Genomic DNA, 21,787 nt, shown 5'->3' with positions numbered 1-21,787 from the left:
ACTATGACTGAATACTGGGAGGTTCTGAGGCATTGGATGCCACTTTGATTCCTGAAATGAGAAAAACAGATGTATTTATTCAACACGCTAATGTTCAGATTCAGACTTATAGCTGCCTATGAAAGACTTGTTGTACTGTACAAACACCGATACATTAAATATTTGTTCACCGTCAGCTGTGACATTTTGATGGAAGTTTTTTCACAACATTTTATAACTTTGACTGTCGGTAATATTAACCGTCTGAGGGCAGAGTGATTTCATGACAGACCGTAAAGGTTACACAGGTTTGTATCAGAAAACATAGGCAAATTGTTAGCCAACGTGTTCATTGTAATTTGCAGACTTCCTGGTTCGACTTTGGCTTACTGTACATACAGCGGTTGTTCTTTCAGCAGTGCTAGCGGCTTGGCTGTGGGAACGGCTGACTATCATGTCTTAACAGCTATTGGATAGATTGCTGGGAAATTTGGTACTGACATTTATGGTCAACAAAAGATGAAGCCTATTGACTTTAGTAATCCCCTGACTTTTCCTCTAGCGCCAGGTCGACATTCGTGGTTTCAAATTAAATGGGCTGACAGCTATTGGAAACCATCTACAGACATTCTCATTCTCCTCAGGATGAATTGGAATAACTTTGATAATCCATGTTAAACTATGTTCCTAGATATCCCAGTGGCCGCCTCTATGACATTTCGTCTCAACTCCAGATATCGACAAATAGAAAACCTTACTTTAACAAGCGTTACACTCAGTGGATTTCTGTGATTTGTGACACTAACTACAATTGCAGCATTATATCAATGTGGTGGCAGCGGTGGTGGTGCTGTATCGTAATTAGCATAGTGGACCTCCAGGCACTGCCAAAACTGCCAAAGAGTAAGAAAAGAGCCGTCTGGTTTTGGCTGCGACAGAAAGAAAACTTATTTTCTCTGCCGTTCCATGTTTTAATATAGTTTTATAGCACAAGGTAGCATTTAGAAATGCTGTTGCAAATGTTTGTGTAAAAAAACGCTTGTGTGTCTGAACGCTGTCCTGTACAGCTAATACAACGGCAAATTAAAAAAACTATATATTTTTTTCTTTTATATAAATCAACTTTATTGAATACAAAAGTTCAGACATCTGTAAAACATGATATTAGTGCATTACGATAGCCTACATATGAGAACATTACTGCCACATATAGGCCTACTATTCATAAAAGCAAATCATTTAAAATTAGGATGCAATTTAATCAAAAATAAATTACATTTAAAATATGCCGTTTTATGAAAGTGTCTTGTAGTAGTGTGAGAGGGGATTACTACCATTGTTTAAATGCTTCAAAAACAAGTGGACATTTACATTTGTGTAAAGTTGCCAGTAGAATCAGATTGTTTCACAAGATATTTGGGATATCAGTAATTGTGGTCTCAAACATGTCATGTAATATGCTAATTCAGTACACTTTAGGAAGAATTACACATACTACAGAAAAATGTAGATGAACATTCAATATCCAGAACAAGTGCTTGAGCCAGTTGAAGGCATGGTACACATCAGGATGGTACCACATCTGCCTCAGGGAAAACCCTGAGAAAGAATGAACAAATCTACAAAAACAAGACTCAGTTCGTTTCAAAAAAATCTTTTCTCTTTAAGGCTTTGGTTGTGGTTCAAAATGAGAAGAGAATGTGGGAGAATTCTTAAAAAGCCTCAACTGACTTGGTCCTGTTGTATTTCCCACATCATCATTTAAGTTTAAAGGTTGAGTTGAAAATATTATCAACAGTATCTTCACCACTGCAGGCTTTGGTTTAGTTTGTGCTTAAAAAAGCCCTCAAGCTTTGAGTTTACTGTGTTTTTTAACATTTAGCTGGGCAAGCTAAATAATTCAGTTACACTCTACATTTGGGATGATGGGATCTTTACTACAAACTATGTTCAGCTCATATCTGCTATCAGCTTTAACCATCTCCTCTAAACATTCAATTTATGTAATCCCTCAGACATTTAAAACATGGAATTGTATTAATAGTTGTTTGATGTGTCTGCATTATATTCAACTTGGTAATATCTCTAAAAGTGCCACGAATGATGATGTAAGGAGCAGTTGTTTAATCAGTAATTGTTTAGACAGAAGAATTATTTTCACTACAATCAATCTGTAATAACTGGAGAGGGCAATCCAAACATGGATAGAGGAAATTATGCAAATACAGTGTGTGTTTAAGATGAGCCTGTGTGCTCAAGACAAAAAGATGGAGTGGCCTCATGCTGAGAGGAAATCTGTACTACTTATCCCCGTTAGCCTGGAGACATTTTCATCTTTGTTCTCCCCAGCGGGGGCCTCCTCCAGTGCTGAGGCTAACATCTGATAGAGCAGCTCCATTATCGGTTTCCAAGCCTTTAGGACGGGCGTTTGACAAGTTGTGTGGCGCTGACTGTTGGTTCCAAGCAAACATCTGGTTGTCACATCAGCTGTGTAGTGGAGGGGGGGAACACCAGGAAGCTGCCAGGCTACGGGACAATTACCCATTTTCTTCCACGCGGGGAGCATCAGAAGTAGACTGCAACACCTAATTTTAATTCTCCGGGAAAAGCCCCAGAGCACAAGTAAAACTAGAACGACACTCGTAGAGCGCAGACAAGGCCAATTGGCATTCACTTGCTCTTTGAATGGTCCCTTTTCCCAAATTTGGGAAACCATTCTACTGACTTCGTATTGTCCATTAGCTTTAAGTCATAATGTGGAAACAACATGGACACTAAAAAGTGTTCCACCAAGTTTCATGAAATTGGGGCAAGTAGTTTTTCCGTAATCCTGTTGACAGACTGACAGACAGGCCGAGACGTACTGAGGTGAATTGACCAGCCATGCACGATAGGGGGGATGGGTGTTAACACCATCATGCGCAAGTGTATTCTCAAGGCGTTTGACCGCAGGGCTTCGTTGACATGCTGACCCACGTGCTTGACCCCGTTGCCCTGAGACGTTCCCAGTTGTTGGAGCTCCCGACGCTATTCCCTGCGGGAGAGCCGCTCCCAGAGCTGCCAACTCTCGCCAGTGGTTATTATCATGCACACAATATTGAGGACGAATGCGACGAGGGAGAAGAAGAGTGTGTTGAAATCCTGAGGACTGCTACATCCTCCAGAAATAAAAGGATGGTCTCAAGAAAAGGAATGTCTACAACTTCATTTTTGGCACTTTGCCTTGTTTTCATGCGGTGTCGCACACATTCTTTTCTTTGTTGGACTCCATTTGTTCAGTGAAAACAACACCCATTGTTTTTCTGGGACTGCTCACTTCACACCTTCCATTCACAACAATTCAAGTCTGTTCATTCAGCGGTTATGGTGCAAGGTTCCGCTTATCCCTAAACCATTTCTTGTAAATTTTCCGATCTCTGGAGCAATGCGTGATTGTCTAATTCCCACATATTATAAGACACTGCATAAAAGAAGGGAAAAAAACCCACATGCATAGAACCATTTTTTCCCTTTCCACTAATGACTTCATATGGAAACATGAATCTCACCTCACTTTCCTCCTCTCAGACAAACCCTGGAGCACAGCATTTGTATGATGCCATGTTTTTTTTTCTTCCCTGCTAGAATCTAATTGACCCAATTAATAAGGGTTGGGTGGCTGGTATCAAGTGAACCGACGCTGAAAAAGGAAGTTGTAGCCCTTCTGATTTAACTGAGGTACTGTAATACGACACCAGGCTTATAAGTCTGTGCTGCCTGCCATGAATCTATGTTGGCCTCTCTCCAAGCTATTTGATAAAGGGAAACTCGACAAAGAGAGGAGACTTTTTCTATGCAGTCCAGCAGCTCTGCAGGGGGCTTTGGCATCTGAGGAAACTCCGCAAGCAAACCCTCAAACTAATAGACTGGTGACTGCTCCATTTGGAAGAAATACTCTCTGCTAACAATAATTGGGATTGGATGGGTGTGTTGAGGGTGAGGTAACAGGAAATATATGTTAAATTCTGGAACAGTGACAAAAAAAAAAGTTTCAAATCACTGAGACAATGTGAAGAGCAATTGGCTTTGGAGGTTGCACCCTTGATTGCAATACGCAGGGTTCTGCTCTAACTCTGTGTGTCAGAGTAAAGGGGAGCGCCTGCCCTGAGGCTTAAATCACAGTGAAGTCTTTACGAGGTTGTAAATTTGAGAGTGGTGTCTCGGCAGTCAGAGGAACTTTAGGAGTAGAAATGCACGTGGGACAGCGAAGAGATTAAATAAATCAACCCCCCAGCCAACAAACATACATTAATCGTCATGTCCATCATGCGCAGCTGATGGCGCCTGTCTCGTTGGCTGCGCGGAGTGACAAGACACAGGGATTGCACCGGGGGTATAGATTACATCTCATTTTACCGCTCGGCTCCCAGGGGCGACTCACTTAGCGGAGGATGACGGGGGGAATATCTCGCACTGAATAAAGCAATGCCTACACGATCCGTCATCAGACCTGTCAGACGACACAAGAGAGGTGCCACAACAAACCGCATGTGTGATAGCAGAGGTTGGTCTGTGGTAACCGCGATCGCTCCACAACCTAACAGAACGGGCCTCGCCTCTGTGCTGCTTTGCATTTTGACTGAAGGCTTTTTTTTTTTAATATCATACTCCAAGCATGGGAACATCGTTTCAGAAAACCAGTACTGAAGATAGCATGGAGTGTGAGCAAGAATACTAAAACTGAATTGGTTGCTCTTTCAAGTGGTTAGAGATAGAAGTGGGTTTACTAATCCGAATGCCTTTTCCACGACATGACAGCTCATACGAGAGAAAAAGAAAAACACTGAACTTCACTTCATTTATTGACCGGACAAAAACAAATGTAACAATTCAATCACAGGTTGCTGCAAGAGCACGGGCTAATCTATTTAATGATCGATGCAGGGCGTAGTAGGAGTCAGCATGTGAGGTCAAGCTGACATTTAGTTCCGATGTACAGCCTAGGAACAGAGAGGAGGAGCAGGGAGGGGAGGCGGTGCTCCGGTGCCCCTTAGCTAAGAGGAGACTAATTGAGTTTTTCAGCGAGTTGACAGGGCTTCTGCTTCACACAGTACGATGGAGAGCCTTTAAAAAGGACAAGTGTGTCCTCTCAGAAAAACATCTTTCCCACCCATTAAGATTGCAGCATCCGTAGCATTCTTAAGAGCAGAATTCAAGTCTTCAGTTGGAAAAATGTATAAATGAGAATATGCGGAGGGGGGGGGGGGGCGCTAAATCCCTGCAGACCTTTTATCGTGGCTGCATCTGGGCGCCGAGCCTACAACATCAGGCACACATTTTTCAACTGGGCTTTTTCCAGACAAGCACACCACTTGGCTGAACCCTGGCCAAGAGTAAAACAGAGCTCATTACTGAGTAATGCGCTCGCAGGCTCACGTTCGAAATGTGTAAGCAATTGTAAAATATGTACTCGGAGAAGGAGAGAGCCATCAAATCCTATATCACTTGGAGGAAAATGTGCAGATTTTTTTGTGCGTTTGGCTTGTGAATGCTAGTGGAAGGTTACACCCACGGAAGATATGAGAAGCCCCAGCACACACACATGTGCGCTCTTAAAACGTTCAAACAGAGTGAATCTGCTCGGTGCAGCTGGCTCTTTTAAGACTCACTGGTGGTACTTTTGACACATGATAATGGAGACGAGGAAGATTCCATCTCTCGCTGGCTCGGTCATTCAATTGGCTCTGCTTTGACAAATGACTCGTCTAATCCTCTAAAGCACTGATGCATCATGAGGGCTGAGTGGCACTTCCCTTCTGGTCTCTGAACATGAAGGTATCTGAGGTGTGTGTGCATGGGTTTGTGTGTGTGTTGGTGGACTTACTTGACCCTCTGGATCCAGATGCAGTAGTCTGTGATGTACAGATCGTTCAGTATGTAGGCCGGGTCGTTCCCTCGGAATACTTTGTGAATATCCAGCAGACATTTGAGGACACAGGCTTTCTCTGGGCACAGGAACACACCATGGAAGGCAAATGGAAAAACGGTGTTATTCACGCTCAGTATTAAGGATGACAATGCACTCCAGCTGCTGGCAGACACCGTGTGCATCTTAAGGCTTGCACTCATTGTTCCCTACATAAAAGCCGAGGTACAGGATCAGAGGAAAATCCCTGTGAGCTGCGGAGTAATTTGATCCATACGGTTTAAGAAGAGTTGTAGTGGTTCGTCTGAGACAAAAGGAGCCTAAGAAGACACTCTATTTTTGGCATTCAATTTGTCAATTTAATGGCAGCTCTGCTCAGACTTTCCGTCAGAAATGTGTTTGCCTTGATCTGTCAAAAATAGCACTGAACGTTTTTGATGATTTTCCACTTGACAGCCATTCAAGTCTGCCCATTCAGCATCATTATAGTTATAATCCATTTTGCTTGTGATCTGACAACCCTGAAGGCCTGACATTTTCTTTTCCAGAAATCAATAATTAAATCCAGCAAGGTGATAAACTGGAGGGTTTCTTTTACCAATATAGGTCACTTAACTACACTACTTGAATCTTTAATTTGTCTCTATTTTTGTCTAGCGCTCAAGAAAATCATTTTCTAAAAATCCTGTCTGGTCTTAAATGATGAGTATCAACTTGCCAAAGCTTTGGAGCCCCGAGGGAGTCTAGCAAACAAGAGCGTATAAGACAGTTGCAATATTATTGTGACAATTCTGTAGTATAGATTTGCCACCCACCCCGACTCTCAGCTTAAGCGTTTTAACTATTTGAGCATACTTAATTCTGCCACTCAAAACCTGCTTGGAATTGGTATGAAATGCTACCGTGTCGACTGTTTGAAGCCAGACAAATGTGATACTACTACTACTTGTGCTCAAACAAGCACAAGAAATAAATAGTTCCCCCACACAGAATGCCAAAGTCTCCTGCTAAAGAAGATATATTTGTGCATAAATCAAGATAAATATCTCAAACATTGGCACATAAAACCGCAACTCTCTCCGTAGTTTGATACCACATACATGCGAGTGAGGAAATATGTGCTCTTTGGGGACGTGAGGGAACTGATTCCTTAAAAGGATTACTTCACCCAAAGAAATGACCATTTGTATATGAGTTACTCTCCCTGTGTTACCAGGAATTCTTGAAAAAAAACTTTGCTTTTCCTCGAATGTTTCCCCAGTGAACGTAGAACCCAGAAACGGAGAAAAGTCATCAGGCTGATAAATATAAAAGATATCTTTTCAATTAAATCTTATTCAATTAAAACCACATACATCATGTATTCTTCTGACTATTCAGCCATGTTTGGGGGATTTGGCTAGATAGGTTTGCTATGCTATCCCATCAAGAACATACATTTATCTAATGATTTAAAAATATTATAATTTTCTATTATTATTATGCAGCTTTCAACACCACAAATGTATCACACAGAATCTCCATTTGTTATTCTGACAAATTACTTTTCCCTGAAGCATACAACAGGCCAAACTGCAAAAGTACTTCTCCCTCCAAATCAGGCGTATACACGGCCTCATGATGTGGCCGACAATCCACCCAGGGCAACAGAAAATGCTCCTCTGCACCTCAGCAGAGCTGGCTGGCATTGTCCAGATACATTCCAGCTCAATCAAAATAAACAGCGCATCCGCAGTGAGGAAACCCTTACACCAGTGGTCTTCACTATTTTTTACATGAGAGCCACATTGACAGGACAAAGTCAACAGGAGAGCCACTTTTACCGCAAAGTATGAAAAGCAACATCCAGACATAAAAAGCACGTCTGTTTATTAATCTGTCATCCCACCAAGAACATACAATATGCAATGCAGCCAACCAATGCATTCATTAAAAGCAGGATTGTATGAGCCTTTGTTGTCCAGAAACAGAAGAAGAAAGCTGCTCTATTTTATTTACTAATTTCTCTTCCAGGTGTGTAAGTTTCGTTGAATTTTGGATGCGTCGTTTAGAAATGCGGCTCCAGATGACTTCTCTTGAAACCAGAGCAGGTCTGTTTGCACATTAAGCACGAAGGGTTCGACTCGTGGAGGACAAATACAAACTCCTCTGTTCACTTGTCTTGAAATTTCCTTTACTCGTCTTGTACAGGCTCGTACCTTTCTTTTTTTATAACGGGAGCAGCTGTTGTCTGTCCACAAACCACATCTCCAGCATCTTCCTCTCGACTCTGTGGTTTGATGCTCCAAAGACAAATCTTAATTTCCCTCGTTTGTCACGCTTTGTTTCTGTCCACCTGGTGTGCAACTCTTTAATAAGAAATCCATTTCACGTCCGTAGAAACACGCGCTAACTAGCATGAAATGGTGAAACGAGTCGACCGGAGCCAAGCTAACGCGAGTATGAAGTGCCAGGTTGGTCGTAGTATCCTCCAATTTAAATGTTCAAATTTAGGGATATAAATTATTTTTAGCAAATGTCCATATAGCATGCTTATGTTAACATATTTTTAATGAGCTTAAGTTTATTTATTTCTATACTAGCCCACCAAGTATCTTCCCCTTCAAAGAGCACATTCACCATGTAGCGCTGATAGACCGCCACAACTGACAACTCCGCAGTGAGTCAGTGTCGGCCGAGCAAGGTTAAATATCTTGTCTATATTTGCATCTTTTATCAATTATTATTAGCAATTATTTGTAGGCTAATAGAGCAGACAACTTCAGTGTTTTAATGGGTTATATGTAATAGCCCTGCTTGTTTTTATGAAATATCTGTATTGACTGCAGTCATATCTATCACCGCTATATTTAGCCCACTGCCATGCGAGCCACCAATTAAAGCTTGGCGAGCCGCAGGAGGCTCGCGAGCCGCGCAATGAGTAACACTGCCTTACACAAACATTTGGTTCTCATTTAAGCATGGGATCGTATGTAGGTAACTCTTCCCTCAAAGCCAGGACTTCGACATTGTGAGGCAAAAACACACTGGCTTCCAAGATTTGACTTATTCTTCACAGGGAAGATTCATGAGTTTGTAGGAAATCAGAGGAAATGTTCAGATGAAATGTTGGTCTCAGTTCAGCAATGTTATTCATGGTGTAATGTCCAAGAGAAGTAAACAAGGTGTGCTAATTAGGCAAGAGCAGGTCATCCGATGACAATGAGTGGGGAAGGATGTGCAAACTAAATTTACAACGGTAATTCCTTTATGGCTGTTGAATTAGCAGTCTTGCATAGATGTAGTGGTGGGTGTGACAAGTTACCAAAAAAAAGCCTTTTGTGTGCAGAGATTCCAAAAACTGCAAAGGCAGCAAAGTGAATTCCCCCCCATTACATGCTTTATTTTCAAATGAAATTAGTGCATCGACACTTGGAATCTGTATCATATTATGTATTTATCTATTCTAGGTAGACCATTCATTCGAAATTGTGGCTGATGGGAACTCGAGATGGCCACAGAGGTATTGTCTATTTGATTTTTTAATTTGAAAGGAAGCTAAACTTTTAAAAAATCTCAACAATACTGAGGAAGGACTGCTGCACCTCAGACAAAAATAAAAGTACATCATCTGCAAAATGAGAAATGTGACAATGTGTACAATATATTGTTATTGGTTTAATGACTGAAGACGGCCTTACTGCTTAGGCTAGTGGTTCCTTTGGTAAAATAAATAATACAGGTGATAGTACTGTCTAGAAATGTAAGAGTTAAAGGTTTTTAGAATCAGATGAAAAACATTTCCCCACATTTTCAATATTCTGGTTTCTCACTTTTCAGTTTCTGAGAGTGGAAATCAGGGAAAGCAGCAGGAGGAGTTCTGCATTTGTCTGATTTTGCCACTGATGATAAAGATGTGCATCAAAGACCGGAGAGGCACATCTTCTTTCAGTGTCACTTCTAATGTATCAGGGCAATTCAGCTATGACCACTGTCCAACTAGTGATGTGACAAGAAAGGATATTTCCATACGTACCGGGGGCTCGAAACTAACGTCGTCCAGTGTACAATAGAAAATGCATTGAGGACGAGTCTTCCCCAGGCGTCCCATTTATCCCCCGATAATGCTACATTGTGAACAACAAATCCGTTTTAAGATGAGCAGGAGAGCTAGTAACGTTAGCAGCCGGTGGGAAGCAGTAAACAAAAACCAGTATGCAAATGATAATAAAAGAATGCATGTTGAAGTACATGGGATTTTTTTTTTAAACCATATTAGCAAATTGGTATGGAGAATTGTAAAATTCCACTGGTCTTGGTATCGACTACTACGTTTCTGGTATTGTGAAACCCCTACTGACATCACAATCTACCTAAGTGCAATTCAATTGCCTAGTTGAGTCCATCCAGTTTAAATCAATGCACATACTGTAGCATTCAATATCAGCACCTACTTTCATAGCCTTTTATTTACTATTGTCCTCTGTCACACATGCACACACACAATCCATGCATCTCATCCCATCAGTGCCCTGAACCTAAAGTGTTCACATCCTGCTCCGGTTGTACAATTTCATTAGTCTTCCTCGATTTTCTATAACTAGGTCAACATTTATTTGACCTAGAATTTGATTGAATTTCCAAACTTTTCCTGCCCTTTTAGAATTACGGAAGAAATTCCACGAACAGCAGAGAAGTGTGGTGGATGGATCTGTAACAGGGGATCACATCTGACATTTCTCGTCTCGTCCCGTCCCGTCAGTGTGTCCATCATGACCCAGAGGTCCTCCTTCTCACTTCCTAATTCCAGGCGCTCTGCTGTACCTGCCCAGTAGCTCTTTAGTTACAGCCACTTTGGCAGCGTGGTGAGTATTCTCAAGGAGCTCCTCCACCTGCTTCCTGAGGGCTGTTCAAATATTTACCCCCGGATAACAGTTCCTTGGAGGCCTTAACCTGTGCACTGCCGTTAATGGGTTTGTTTTGCTAATACCTATGAATGTTTGCTTTCACTGCCACTTAAATGAAGTGCCTCAAACATGGAGCATGCGTTGCAATTTGCTTTATCCTGACAAATTAATTAGTGTGTAAAGTAATGCTAGAAGGAAACACACCCTCAGACACACGCCACGCCGAATTACCGCAGTGTTACAGTTCATTAAGGAAAAGCCCTATTACTCATACTTCCCCTACTGCTTGCAAATGATGAAGGTTAAAAGTCATGAGTGAAAAACAATAGTGGAATAATTTCCTTTTTTTTTTTTCCCCTTTATGAAATTCACACAAATAAACAGAGGAGCTTATCGGTTGGCTGTTTTTAGAAAAAAGAAGAGTGAGAGTGATGTACGATTTCGAGGCTCGGGTTGAACATGAGAAATGTAGTTATGGCAGAAAAAGTGTTTCCGAGGTAGGAGAAAGAAGGTGAGGGGAAAGAGTGACTCCGACTGCCGTTTGCCGGGATCTCCCAATCAACTCATCTTCCTACTTAATGAGGTGCGGAAATGCTAATCTACAGCTTAAAAGGCCTTTAATTTGCTGTCATTTACCAGTGTTAAAATCATCACAAGCTGGATAATCTTAGCCCTCACACATCCTGAGTGTGTTTACACTGCAGTGTTTCATCTGTCCGTGGGGGCTTTTGATTTAAAGATTACTCTGGGCTTTGAGATATCAAAGTCAACAGTCCACTTTCGACTAATCCACATTTCACTCCCAGAGGAGGTGGGAGTGGGGCCACCCTTATTACTTAGCAGGAGGAATATTACTTTCAGACACACAATATTTGGGCTGTACCCAATAGTTTGAAGCTTCATTCCTAATGTTGACATTGGAATTGTAAATCAACATTCAATTGCTGCGCAGCTTGTTTTTTTTTGCATGTCTATTCATTCCGTTTATGCCCAGTATTTCTGTACAGTTGCAGATAAAGATTAGGCTTAACTAATACATTTCCATCTAGACCACAAGCGTATCAGACGCATTTTTCACCCAACAGATACACTCTCATTTGAATCTATGCAACTGTTTACACCGGCTCCGTGCAGGCTCGCGTCTCAACTGCATCTCATGGGCGTAACCGCGACATGAAGCGTTTATATACGCTTTGTTCAGACATTGAAGGCACTGAATAAATGTGTTTATATAAAAATTGGGAACCTGGGGCTCCGGCTCGTAATTCACCTGTCTCTATCCCTCTCTCTTCACTTTTGTCAAGCAGCTGGAAAGCGAGACACAGGAACTTCTTTGGTATTGTGGAGCTGCAGTGTTTACTTATGGGTAAACTGTAACCTTCATTAACTGCCACAAGACAACTTCACTGCAACCTTTCTGCTCTGATGGACAACACCCGTCTGCTCTGAGCGCAGCCACCGTAGAATTAAATTCAAGTGGTGGCTGCGTTTTCAAATAACTCCAGAGTGATGTAAAGTCCAATATGTATAGTCAAAATGTATTGAAAAAAGATCGAGGTAATCATTGAATTCACAACATCTTTTTTTATGCAAAGAAATATTAGTAAAATAAATTAGTTTCAAATACATAATTTTTACTGCGGTCAAAAAGCAGTTTGCTCTACCACACAGCTATACACCACTATCAAACAGCTCCATAAATATCTATCAATTTTCAGATAGATATTGGGGGGGGGGGCTGGGGGGGGGGTGCTACTTGTCTACCTACCGGACTGCAAAATCTTAGTTGTGTCACGAACGGCTGCAGAGATCATGGAAAAGTGTCTGTAGAGCGGGTGGCACAAAACCCTCCGTCCAAATGACACCAGGACGTCTTGCAGGGAGCTGTACGTCTGCAACACAGAGACCATGACACTCAGAAAGCTATCCAGCACAAAATCACACCATGTTTTATGTTTTTATTCTACAAGAGAAGGAAATGGAGATGCAAGTGACAGTTATGGTTTGGCCATTTATTTCCAGCCAATTTTTCATCCTTTCCCTTTTCTTGAGACTGGCTTGGTGTGCATTGCAGTCACTGGTGGTGCTAATTACTCCTAACAACTCCTCATTTATTGAGCTGGCAAAATAGGGGCTCACAACTCCTAAACACCTCTGCAGCCCTGGCCTGTTAATTGCGGCTTCCTCTTTAATCACTGCCTTCACTCTGAAGATTTTCTCTGCACTAATGGACACACAGCCTGGAGACAGAAGCAGAGAGTTTTATCTCATGTTTCTTTCTCTTTTTCTTTGTGGCTTGTTAGGGATGTGTTGCGAGCTCGCGAGTGCGTGTCATCCGGGATCATGCTCTCCCTTGGGCGTGTTTAGCAGGAGTGTAAATAAGGTCTGCTGCTGCAGGGGGAGGGGGAGGGGTGGGAGCGCACAGTCACACCAGCGCAGTCGACTGAGGACAAGTAAACATGCAGCAGATGGAGGGAGGAGGGGGAGAGGGGTGGAATAAGGTGGTAGGGGGAAAGTGAATGTTAGGCATAAGCGAGGGAAGAAAGATAGACAGTGAGAGCATAAAATAGAGATAGCAGAGAGAGAGAATGGAGGGAGGAAGCAGAGACGATTTCAGCGGTGACACACAGACAGACAGGCAGGCAGTCAGTCGAGCACAAGATGAATGGAGGAGGAGGAGGAGGAGGACGAGGAGGAGCAGGGGGTTGAGTGAGGTGGCTTGCCAATAGGAGCTGACAGCTCTGCTGACTGACTAAAGAGCTGCCAGGCAGGTGGAGACTGTTTTTAACTCCACTGTGTCACCACGGCAGAAACACTACAAACTGTGGTCAAGGTCTAGGCAATGAAACTCCTCTGAGCAGCGTCACTGGCGTGTTTATAATTAGGAGGATTGGATCACAAGTGGTGACCATGTGTGCATGCCCGACACCTAATGAGGACGCTGTGGGACACATCTGTAGCGTAGTGTGAGCTCAAATGTGTAACATTAATGAAGGATCGTCTATTCAAATCCGTCTAGGCAGATGTGAACAACTGATGTCACTGAAAGCATGAAACAACTGGAAACTAGCCACAATCCTCGAGCACCAAGGATAAAATACAATAGAGGCACTGAGCACCACGCTCAATGATATGATAGTATTTCATAGAAATGTTTGTCGCCAATGTTCCTGTGATCTATTATTTTGTATGTCAAGATATTATACAATATAACAATATAATACAGAGCCCTGTTCCAAGAACCCGCTTTACCCAGTAATCTGGATGACGGGAGTTTCAGGTTTCACTCAGCAAAGTCATCCAGATTACTCAGTGAACTTCTTGGAACAGACCTCATGAGTCCAAATTAATCTGTATTCATGTTTACATTGAAGTGTAAGAGAAAACACTTCTTTGATTTGTACTTTAAAAGTATTGAACAAGCCTCCAGAGGATGTAGTGCGGCTCCTTCAGTTCATTCTTTAAAAAATAGAAAATGGATAAATTCTGGTCAACAAAGGATAATTTGTATAATGATGAAGCCAACTGGTGATTATTTATGAAATTATTGTTATTTTAAATGCGCACATTGTGACATTATTTTTGTTGTATTGTTTGTTTGTTGTAGTAGGAGTCTGGTGTCGAGGATGTACATCTTGTACCAGAAATCTGTCGATGCATTTCAATCAATAAACCTGTCACTTTATCATTTTGTCCAAGGATCAATGGTTAACAGAGGAACTGTTCAAGTGTGCAGTCATCTAATAAACAACAACAATCATCATCAGCTGCAGGAAGAGGGAGCGATTTAACTACTTAAATGATCTGAAGACACCAGTGTGAGTGGAACCCAGTTTGAAAATGCTGTCTTACTATTGTGCGCATGGGCTAACATGTTTGACACCATTAACTTGAGAGCAAATATCAGTCTCTAATGTGTCTTTAAACACTGATGCAACTACCATATTTACGCAGAGTGAAACCGTATGTGTGAAAGCCTCACACATCCACACATCAATATTCACCGCAGGACTCTAATCATTTTATAACACATCCAACTTGTTATACATCCGACCTGCCCGTCAGTCAAAACAAGTTTTTTTGAATGAATGGCTGCTGCGGAGCCATGATCAGAGGCAACTGCACGTCTGAGAATTACAAGAGGATATTATGAGGTATGAAAGCCCTGTTCACACCTGGTATTAACATGCGTCTTTTGTGATCCGATCACCAGTGGACAGCTCTAAGTACAGGTGTGGATGCACCTAAGACGCATGTAGGACGCATATGGCCACATTCTTTAAGTAGTGTGTACGCACATGTGTCCTAGGCCTTCTTGAAGGACCGTCTACTCGACTGACGTTGAAGCGCTCAGACGCAGTCTTTGTCTGAAGCTGTGGCTCCGTATATTTTGTCCGACTCTGTATTTTTAAACATTAGTATTTTGAAAGTACTTCTCAAGTCACAGAAACCCCCGATGGATCTTGTGTTTTTGATGTTATTCTCATCCTGTGATGTGTGGGTGTTTTTGTTCCAGTGTTGTGCACAGATCTGACACAAAGGTCCCCGGGGACGGCCGGTAGACAATGACTTTATATTTTAGGCTCATAAAATGTATCCCGAAAATCTGAACATTTTACACACATGCCTTAAGGCGGAGAAAAGTATGCCCATCGGCACACAAAGACTGTAAGCAGCGCTTTTTCTTATTGGTCATCGCACGTTTCTTTAATATTGTATGATTTATGTGAGAGTAAAACCTGAAATGTGTACGCAGACGGACAGACACCATTTTTTCATTATGTATTTTTATATGCAAACGGTAATGATGAACGTGGAGGCGCATTCTAATGCCAGGTGTGAACTGACATACGATCCACTTGTGAGCGGATCACATGCTTTAGTCATATTCACACTGTTGGCATTTTAAAGAATCACAATTCAATGCACACTCAATGTTTTTACAAAGTTTTGACTGAAAGTCTGGAATACAAACTGTAGAAAATAATGACAGAATATGGTCGACTTTGTTTTACAATATTCTTTTCTAGTTATAGAAAAGAAGAAATACTTACATTATTAAATAACCTGGTTTCACAATCATTTCCCTGCCAACATCGATTCATTTGCAGAATAAAATAATTGCCTTTGTGAAATCATTAAGATGCGAGGCAAACATCTGAATCTTCTGTCAGGCGCTGACTAGGACACAATTAAGTGGAAATCTTTCCCCGTTTCCACCATGAACTGCAGCTACATTTGCAAATAAGCATTTGTCTATTTTGCTGGCAAGTTCAAACTAGGGATGGGAATTTAACAAAACTTTATTTGGTCCTTTTTTCATTTTGGTAATTGATCAATTAAAATAGCAGCCGCATAAAATGTCAGCAGCACTCGGGTAGAGAACAAGCTCAGTTTCCAGGTACTGGCGTCACGTCATGCTGAAATTTGATTGGCACAATCATAAAAGGTTGATATGTTTTGAGAAAGTCTGTGTGACCGAAACGCCGACCCTTGCAGAGGTGATAAGTATGTGCGGGAATTTACTTTTTTCTTTGAAATACAATCGCCAATGGTTGCAGCATGCCGTCTCTCTCACAGCAGGGTGGCAACAAGAGCTGCCAACATGTGCTCTGAATACACATCTGTAACTTGATGGAAACCAGTTCCATCTGTTAATGGGCTTCAAAAGCACGAGAGGTTAAGGCTGCTAGTCAGTTGCATTATAAAACTCGTAAAAAGTTAAAACAGAAGCAGATCCACACAGTGAAGCATGAATTTAAATAGTACTCCACTAATTTAGCTCCGCACTCCCAACAGTTCCATCAGAGATTTGGGTGTGTTATGTTAGTAGCGATTAATGAAGCCTCGAGCCGCAGGCCTCAAGCAGAGCTGAGGAGCGGGCGACAGAAATCTGACTTCTTTCCAACTCCACACCCCCAGATTTGTTTCCTTTTCAAACTTGTAGCCTTCAGCGCCAACCAAGTGACATCACTCATCAAACTTCACCCACCTCCCTCTGGAGCCACATAAGGCTTTCTATAACCTTTTTCAGATGTGCAATAATTATTCCCAACACCTGTAAACAGACTACGATGTGTAATTGAAGGCGAAGATTCAGAGAACATCCGACCATAGAAAATCTTGGTTGACTGAAATTCTACCTACACTGCAACCAATTGATTGGCTGATAAATCTTTAAATGAACTGAATCGGCCACAGTGCATTGAGTGCACTCTACCAGGTGGCCTAAATGGATTATAAATAAACATAAAAAGCTAGTTGCAGCATATTCAATATTTTTTAACCTAAATTATTTTATACTTAAATGATAAAATATAAATAAGCGTTAATCAACCACCCGAATCCGATCCGCAAACCACCAACTTTATGCATTACAGTAGCACAACCATCAGGACTGATGACTGAGACAAGGACTGTGTGTGTGTGTGTGTGTGTGTGTGTGTGTTGATATTTGACAATTTGGTTAGACAAGAGCATATTGACCAACAACCGACCAGAAGGTGTGCGCTCTATTAATTAGGGCTCCATAGTCCCTATTAAATAAAAGAGTGAGTACATGAGAGTAGATTATTCACTGCAGCTTATCTTATTTCCTTGTGCAATAACTGACTCACCTCCAGCCAGCAGAGAGTCCCGCTGAGTTTTCTGATAGTCCACGGTGACTCCACCTGTAGGGGAGAAGGGGACCGCTTATCAGCACAACAGTAACAGACAGGGAATTTACAGTACAACTAATTCTGCTGGAACAAAAGCATGTTCCCTGTAAAGAGCAGGCTACAAACTATTTGAAACAAATTAGGGGACATGTTCTTCAAATTCAAATGTTCACATATGATAGAACATTCTGCTGTATGAAATATCACTAGTATTTTATTAACACGTGCTATGAACTGTCTTTAATGAAATCAGGCCCGCTCACCTTGCCTCTCTGCAGCTACCTTATAGGAGTGACACAAAGAGGCCTGGACTGAGCTCTCGGATCTGCTGGTAATCTCTTAAGGCTCTGAATGAAATGGAAGGGGGTCTAAAGGATTTGAGGATAGAGGGCTTTGTCATCCAAGGCTAAGTGCTGCTCCTCCACATCCACACCCACACCCACACACACACACACACACACTCACGTTGTACTCTCCCTCTGTAGAGCGCACTTCATAGGAATAGGCCAGCAGGATGTCCACGAGGCTGAGCCACACTTGGTAACGGGTTTTCTTGTCCAGCAGGTAGGAGCGGTTGGTGAATTTCCTCAGCTGCTCCTTCTCAGCGTCGGTGAATGAAACAGCTGCGTGAGAAATTTACAGTTAAGTGATTTCAATTCACCACAAGTCTTTGGTATAGTTTTTAAACTACTGAGATACTGAACTGTAGAAGAATCCAGTAGTGTGTGAGAAGCAGTGGAGGTGGTCAGATTGCAGACAATCCTTTGGTTTGTACACACAAGCTTTTCATGTAAAGTCAGACACACCACCAAAACATCATCATGTCAGCATGCTCAAGCCATCATGTATCCTAGATAAAAGGCTTATTGTTTCATTATGGCACTGCTGTGATTAACACAGCTTAATAAAAGTGGATTTAGTGTCCTACGTCTTATAAGATGACGTCCACACTAAGCCAGCTAAATCTAAAAATGCATAGTTTTCTCTCAGTGTTGGTCTTCTGTCCACAATAAGCCGGTGATTTCACATCCAAACCTGAATACACCAACCTCCCGTTTTAGTGTAAACAGAGCACTTTTTGAAGAAAATGACATATGGTCTAGGGTTGAAGGCTCTGTACTGAGTTTCTGGTATTTCCTGTGAATTCTCACCGAAATCGGCAGGAAGCATAGACCTTTAGCATGCGTGTCTGAGAGTGTCTGGGAGTGCCCGTTAGTGCGGCAACTGAAGAGTTCGGTACACAATGAAATTCTCAAATCTCATCCATGCTACGAGTCATCGATGTAGTCTGACCTTGAAATGCTATTTTTATGCTAATATGACAGGATATACTGTCCAGCTGCTGCAGGTAATCACCAGCAGCTTATAGACCAACTGTGTGGCAAAACATTATTTAGAACAAGTGTGAACAAAGAGGAGGGCAAAGGTGTAAAACAAAACTTTGTTTAATCAGACTCGCAGAGGCTCAATCCCCAAATCAGAGTGCAGAGCGGCTTTTAACAATTCTCCAGCTCCTCAAACAGAGAGTAAACAGATGCTACAGAAACAGATTTTCCTTCTTTGTCTTACCACATAGTGTCAGGTCATACACACTAGGGTTGGGACGAACATATATGTATATTGGGTGAGTACATCGGCGGAAGCTTTTTTGGAGGCGATATTTCGGGTGATTTGTCATTTTATTTTGCTAATTGAATGGTCTGCCTCTGAAGATTGAGTGAGAGCAGCTCAGTGGCCAGAGAGAGACAGAGTAGCGTGTAGAGCCGGCATATTTTCACATATAACTCGTGATTAAGGGTAAGTTTGAATGAGGTGTGTTTTACGATGAGTTAACAAGGCAATTAAGCTCGTCTTAGTTAGGTGAAAGAGAGAAACTTGGACTGTACAGTTGTATTTAATAAGGAAAATGGGTGTAAGAATCTTTTTTCTGAGCCCACGTTCCACCCAGTACAATGAGCTCTTCACAAGATGAATAAGTGTAAGAATATTTCCTTTCTTGTTACTTTTTATTTATTAGCTTGTGGAACATAGCAAACTCGCCGCTCAAACACATCACCTGACTCACTCACTCTCTCTCTCACACACACACACACACACACACACACACACACACACACACACACACACACACACACACACACACACACACACACACACACACACACACACACACACACACACAACCCGTTTTTAAACGTTGGCCTAAGAACTGCTATTCTGCAGCAGCTGGGGGGCAAAGGCCTCGTTCAGGCGCAACATGACAGGAGTTAATGAGGAGCAGAAGGAAAATAGGCCAAACAGGCCTATATTAAATTAGAAAAGCCAATCCCATTTAAATGTCTTTGACAGAAGAACCACTAGAAATATAGAGTTCCATGAGGTTTCATTTATTTTGTAACAATAAGGGTTTGCAGCTCATTCTCAAAACAGAAGCCTCAGGGGGGGAGGGGAAATGGGATGGATGTATCTCAAGCTTGTTAAACAAATAAGTTATTGGGCTTGTTAACACATCAACTAACGTTAGTTAGAAAATGTTATCAACTTTAATTGAACTTGAACTGAATGTATTGAAAAATGTAGCTTATTAACATGAACACTGTGTAATATATGTTTTAACTCCTATAATGCGAACAGCGTTGCACTCAGTGGGAGCAGTGATGCTTTGGACTGAAGGATGCTGCAGGTCAGGAGTAAGTTTGGTGTTTGAGATACGAAGGACATCACAGAGATGCTGTCGCTCATTTTGGTTCTCAATCTGCTTTTGTTCAGAGTTAACAGAACATGTTTGCTCACATATGAGCCGAACAGACTCATCATTCTTTGTGTGTGGCGTCTCATCAGAGGAAACCTTTCCAAGCTCCAGTAGAAGTCGGGGAGGGAGAGAAGCTGATGTTGATTCTTCAGGGAATTATCGTATACAATTATAATTATATAAGTTTATATAGTTGCAGACTCTCTTAAACTTCTTTTGCATTAATCAGCTCGATTTATTTCTCAACAATAGAAAAATCTTGGAAGTGCTGACTGAATGCTGTCATGAGACGTGACATGAGATGAGAGACGTGATCACAGACACATATTTCCCCTTGTTCTCAGAAAGGCTTGGCCTTTGGAAAAGCACATTTGATTTCGGACAGCGTGGGGAAGTGCGCAACATTGAAGTGGAGTAGTTGTGTCTCAAAGAGACGGAGCTTCACACAGAATGCTTTCATGTGCGCAGTCGGCTCTTGTTCAGTGTTGAGATGACCAGTAAGATCAAGTAATAATGGCAGGTCTGCCAAACATGGAGAGTCTCTCAGCTCATGAAGAGGTCGCTCCTTCTCTTTCAAAACAGATCGATTTCTGATCTCAGGGAATAAAACCGCTGCAGCACGGAGCCGCGACTCAGCCAGAACACATCAGAACTGTGGAGTGCGTCCCCGTATTCAAGCATCGACTTCAGACAGGAAAGCTTGAAATTCTCTGTGGGAAAGTCCTCGTGCTCGACTTATGTTGTGCCCTTTAGACTCCTAAGACCAAGCAGCTCTTCCGTAACGCAAAAGTTATCGTCAACTCCCCACAAAAGAAATGAACAGCTGTGCGGTGTCTGTCGCATCTGTGCTCTCATCACATGCAATCGAGTGAAAACCTAAAGCACAAGCTTTATCTGACACTTGATGTTTTAAGTTAGCTGACAAGTCAAAACTGTGTTTCTGTCTTAGAACCAAGAAGTGCAAACATTCAAGCGCTAGTTTCTATCTGGGCCATATTCCATTATACTTTTAGAATTTGCTGCGGGCCAATTAAAAATGGGCCATGGGCCGCAGTTGGCCCGCGGGCCGTAGTTTGGACACCCCTGCTCTATAGCCTCTATAGCCTCTATAGTGTCAGGGCATCTGTATCCTTTCCAGCCGTAACGTATCCTGGAACAACAGGTGCGCAGTTTGGAGACCCACAGCTGATTTTGATTTCTGGAAAGTGAAGATGGAGAATGAGGAGCAGACTGTTTTCTTACTTACCAAGAGGGAATTGATCCCAGCTGAGGATTGTAAGTGGCCCATACTTAATTTCAGTGTATTTGAAATAAGAGTGTGCTTTATGATTTTATCAAGGTATCAGATTATTCCAAACAATTATCCATCCCAAAGAAAGTTATCTACAGTAATAAACTAAATGTGTGAACTGTGAACACAGTGTGCGGGTTTCATCCTCATATCCTGTGTGATAGTACATGTTCTCATATTTCAAACCTTCAATATTTCTAATGATTTGTGTTTGTTTTATATTGAATGATGAGCAAGAGCCGAGCAACTCTGCTGCAGCACATCGGTGTCAGGGCAAAGCAAACTTCTTGTAGAAAAACAGATGGGAAAACGACA

At 41.9% G+C, this 21,787-nt stretch overlaps 1 protein-coding gene across 1 annotated transcript in view; it reads right to left on the bottom strand.

Annotated features, from left to right (window-relative positions):
* shq1 (SHQ1, H/ACA ribonucleoprotein assembly factor) overlaps positions 1–21,787 on the bottom strand; it is a 41,772-nt gene that overhangs the window by 6,211 nt on the left and 13,774 nt on the right. The window contains 4 exon segments of the mRNA XM_029432651.1: positions 5,843–5,963; positions 12,539–12,662; positions 17,388–17,441; positions 17,895–18,052. Coding sequence (XP_029288511.1) covers positions 5,843–5,963; positions 12,539–12,662; positions 17,388–17,441; positions 17,895–18,052 — 457 coding nt within the window.

Source organism: Cottoperca gobio, chromosome 5 (genome assembly GCF_900634415.1).
Source record: "Cottoperca gobio chromosome 5, fCotGob3.1, whole genome shotgun sequence".
NCBI lineage: Eukaryota > Metazoa > Chordata > Actinopteri > Perciformes > Bovichtidae > Cottoperca > Cottoperca gobio.
Note: the sequence above shows the minus strand (reverse complement) of the source record. Positions and strands in the feature narration are given on the sequence as shown.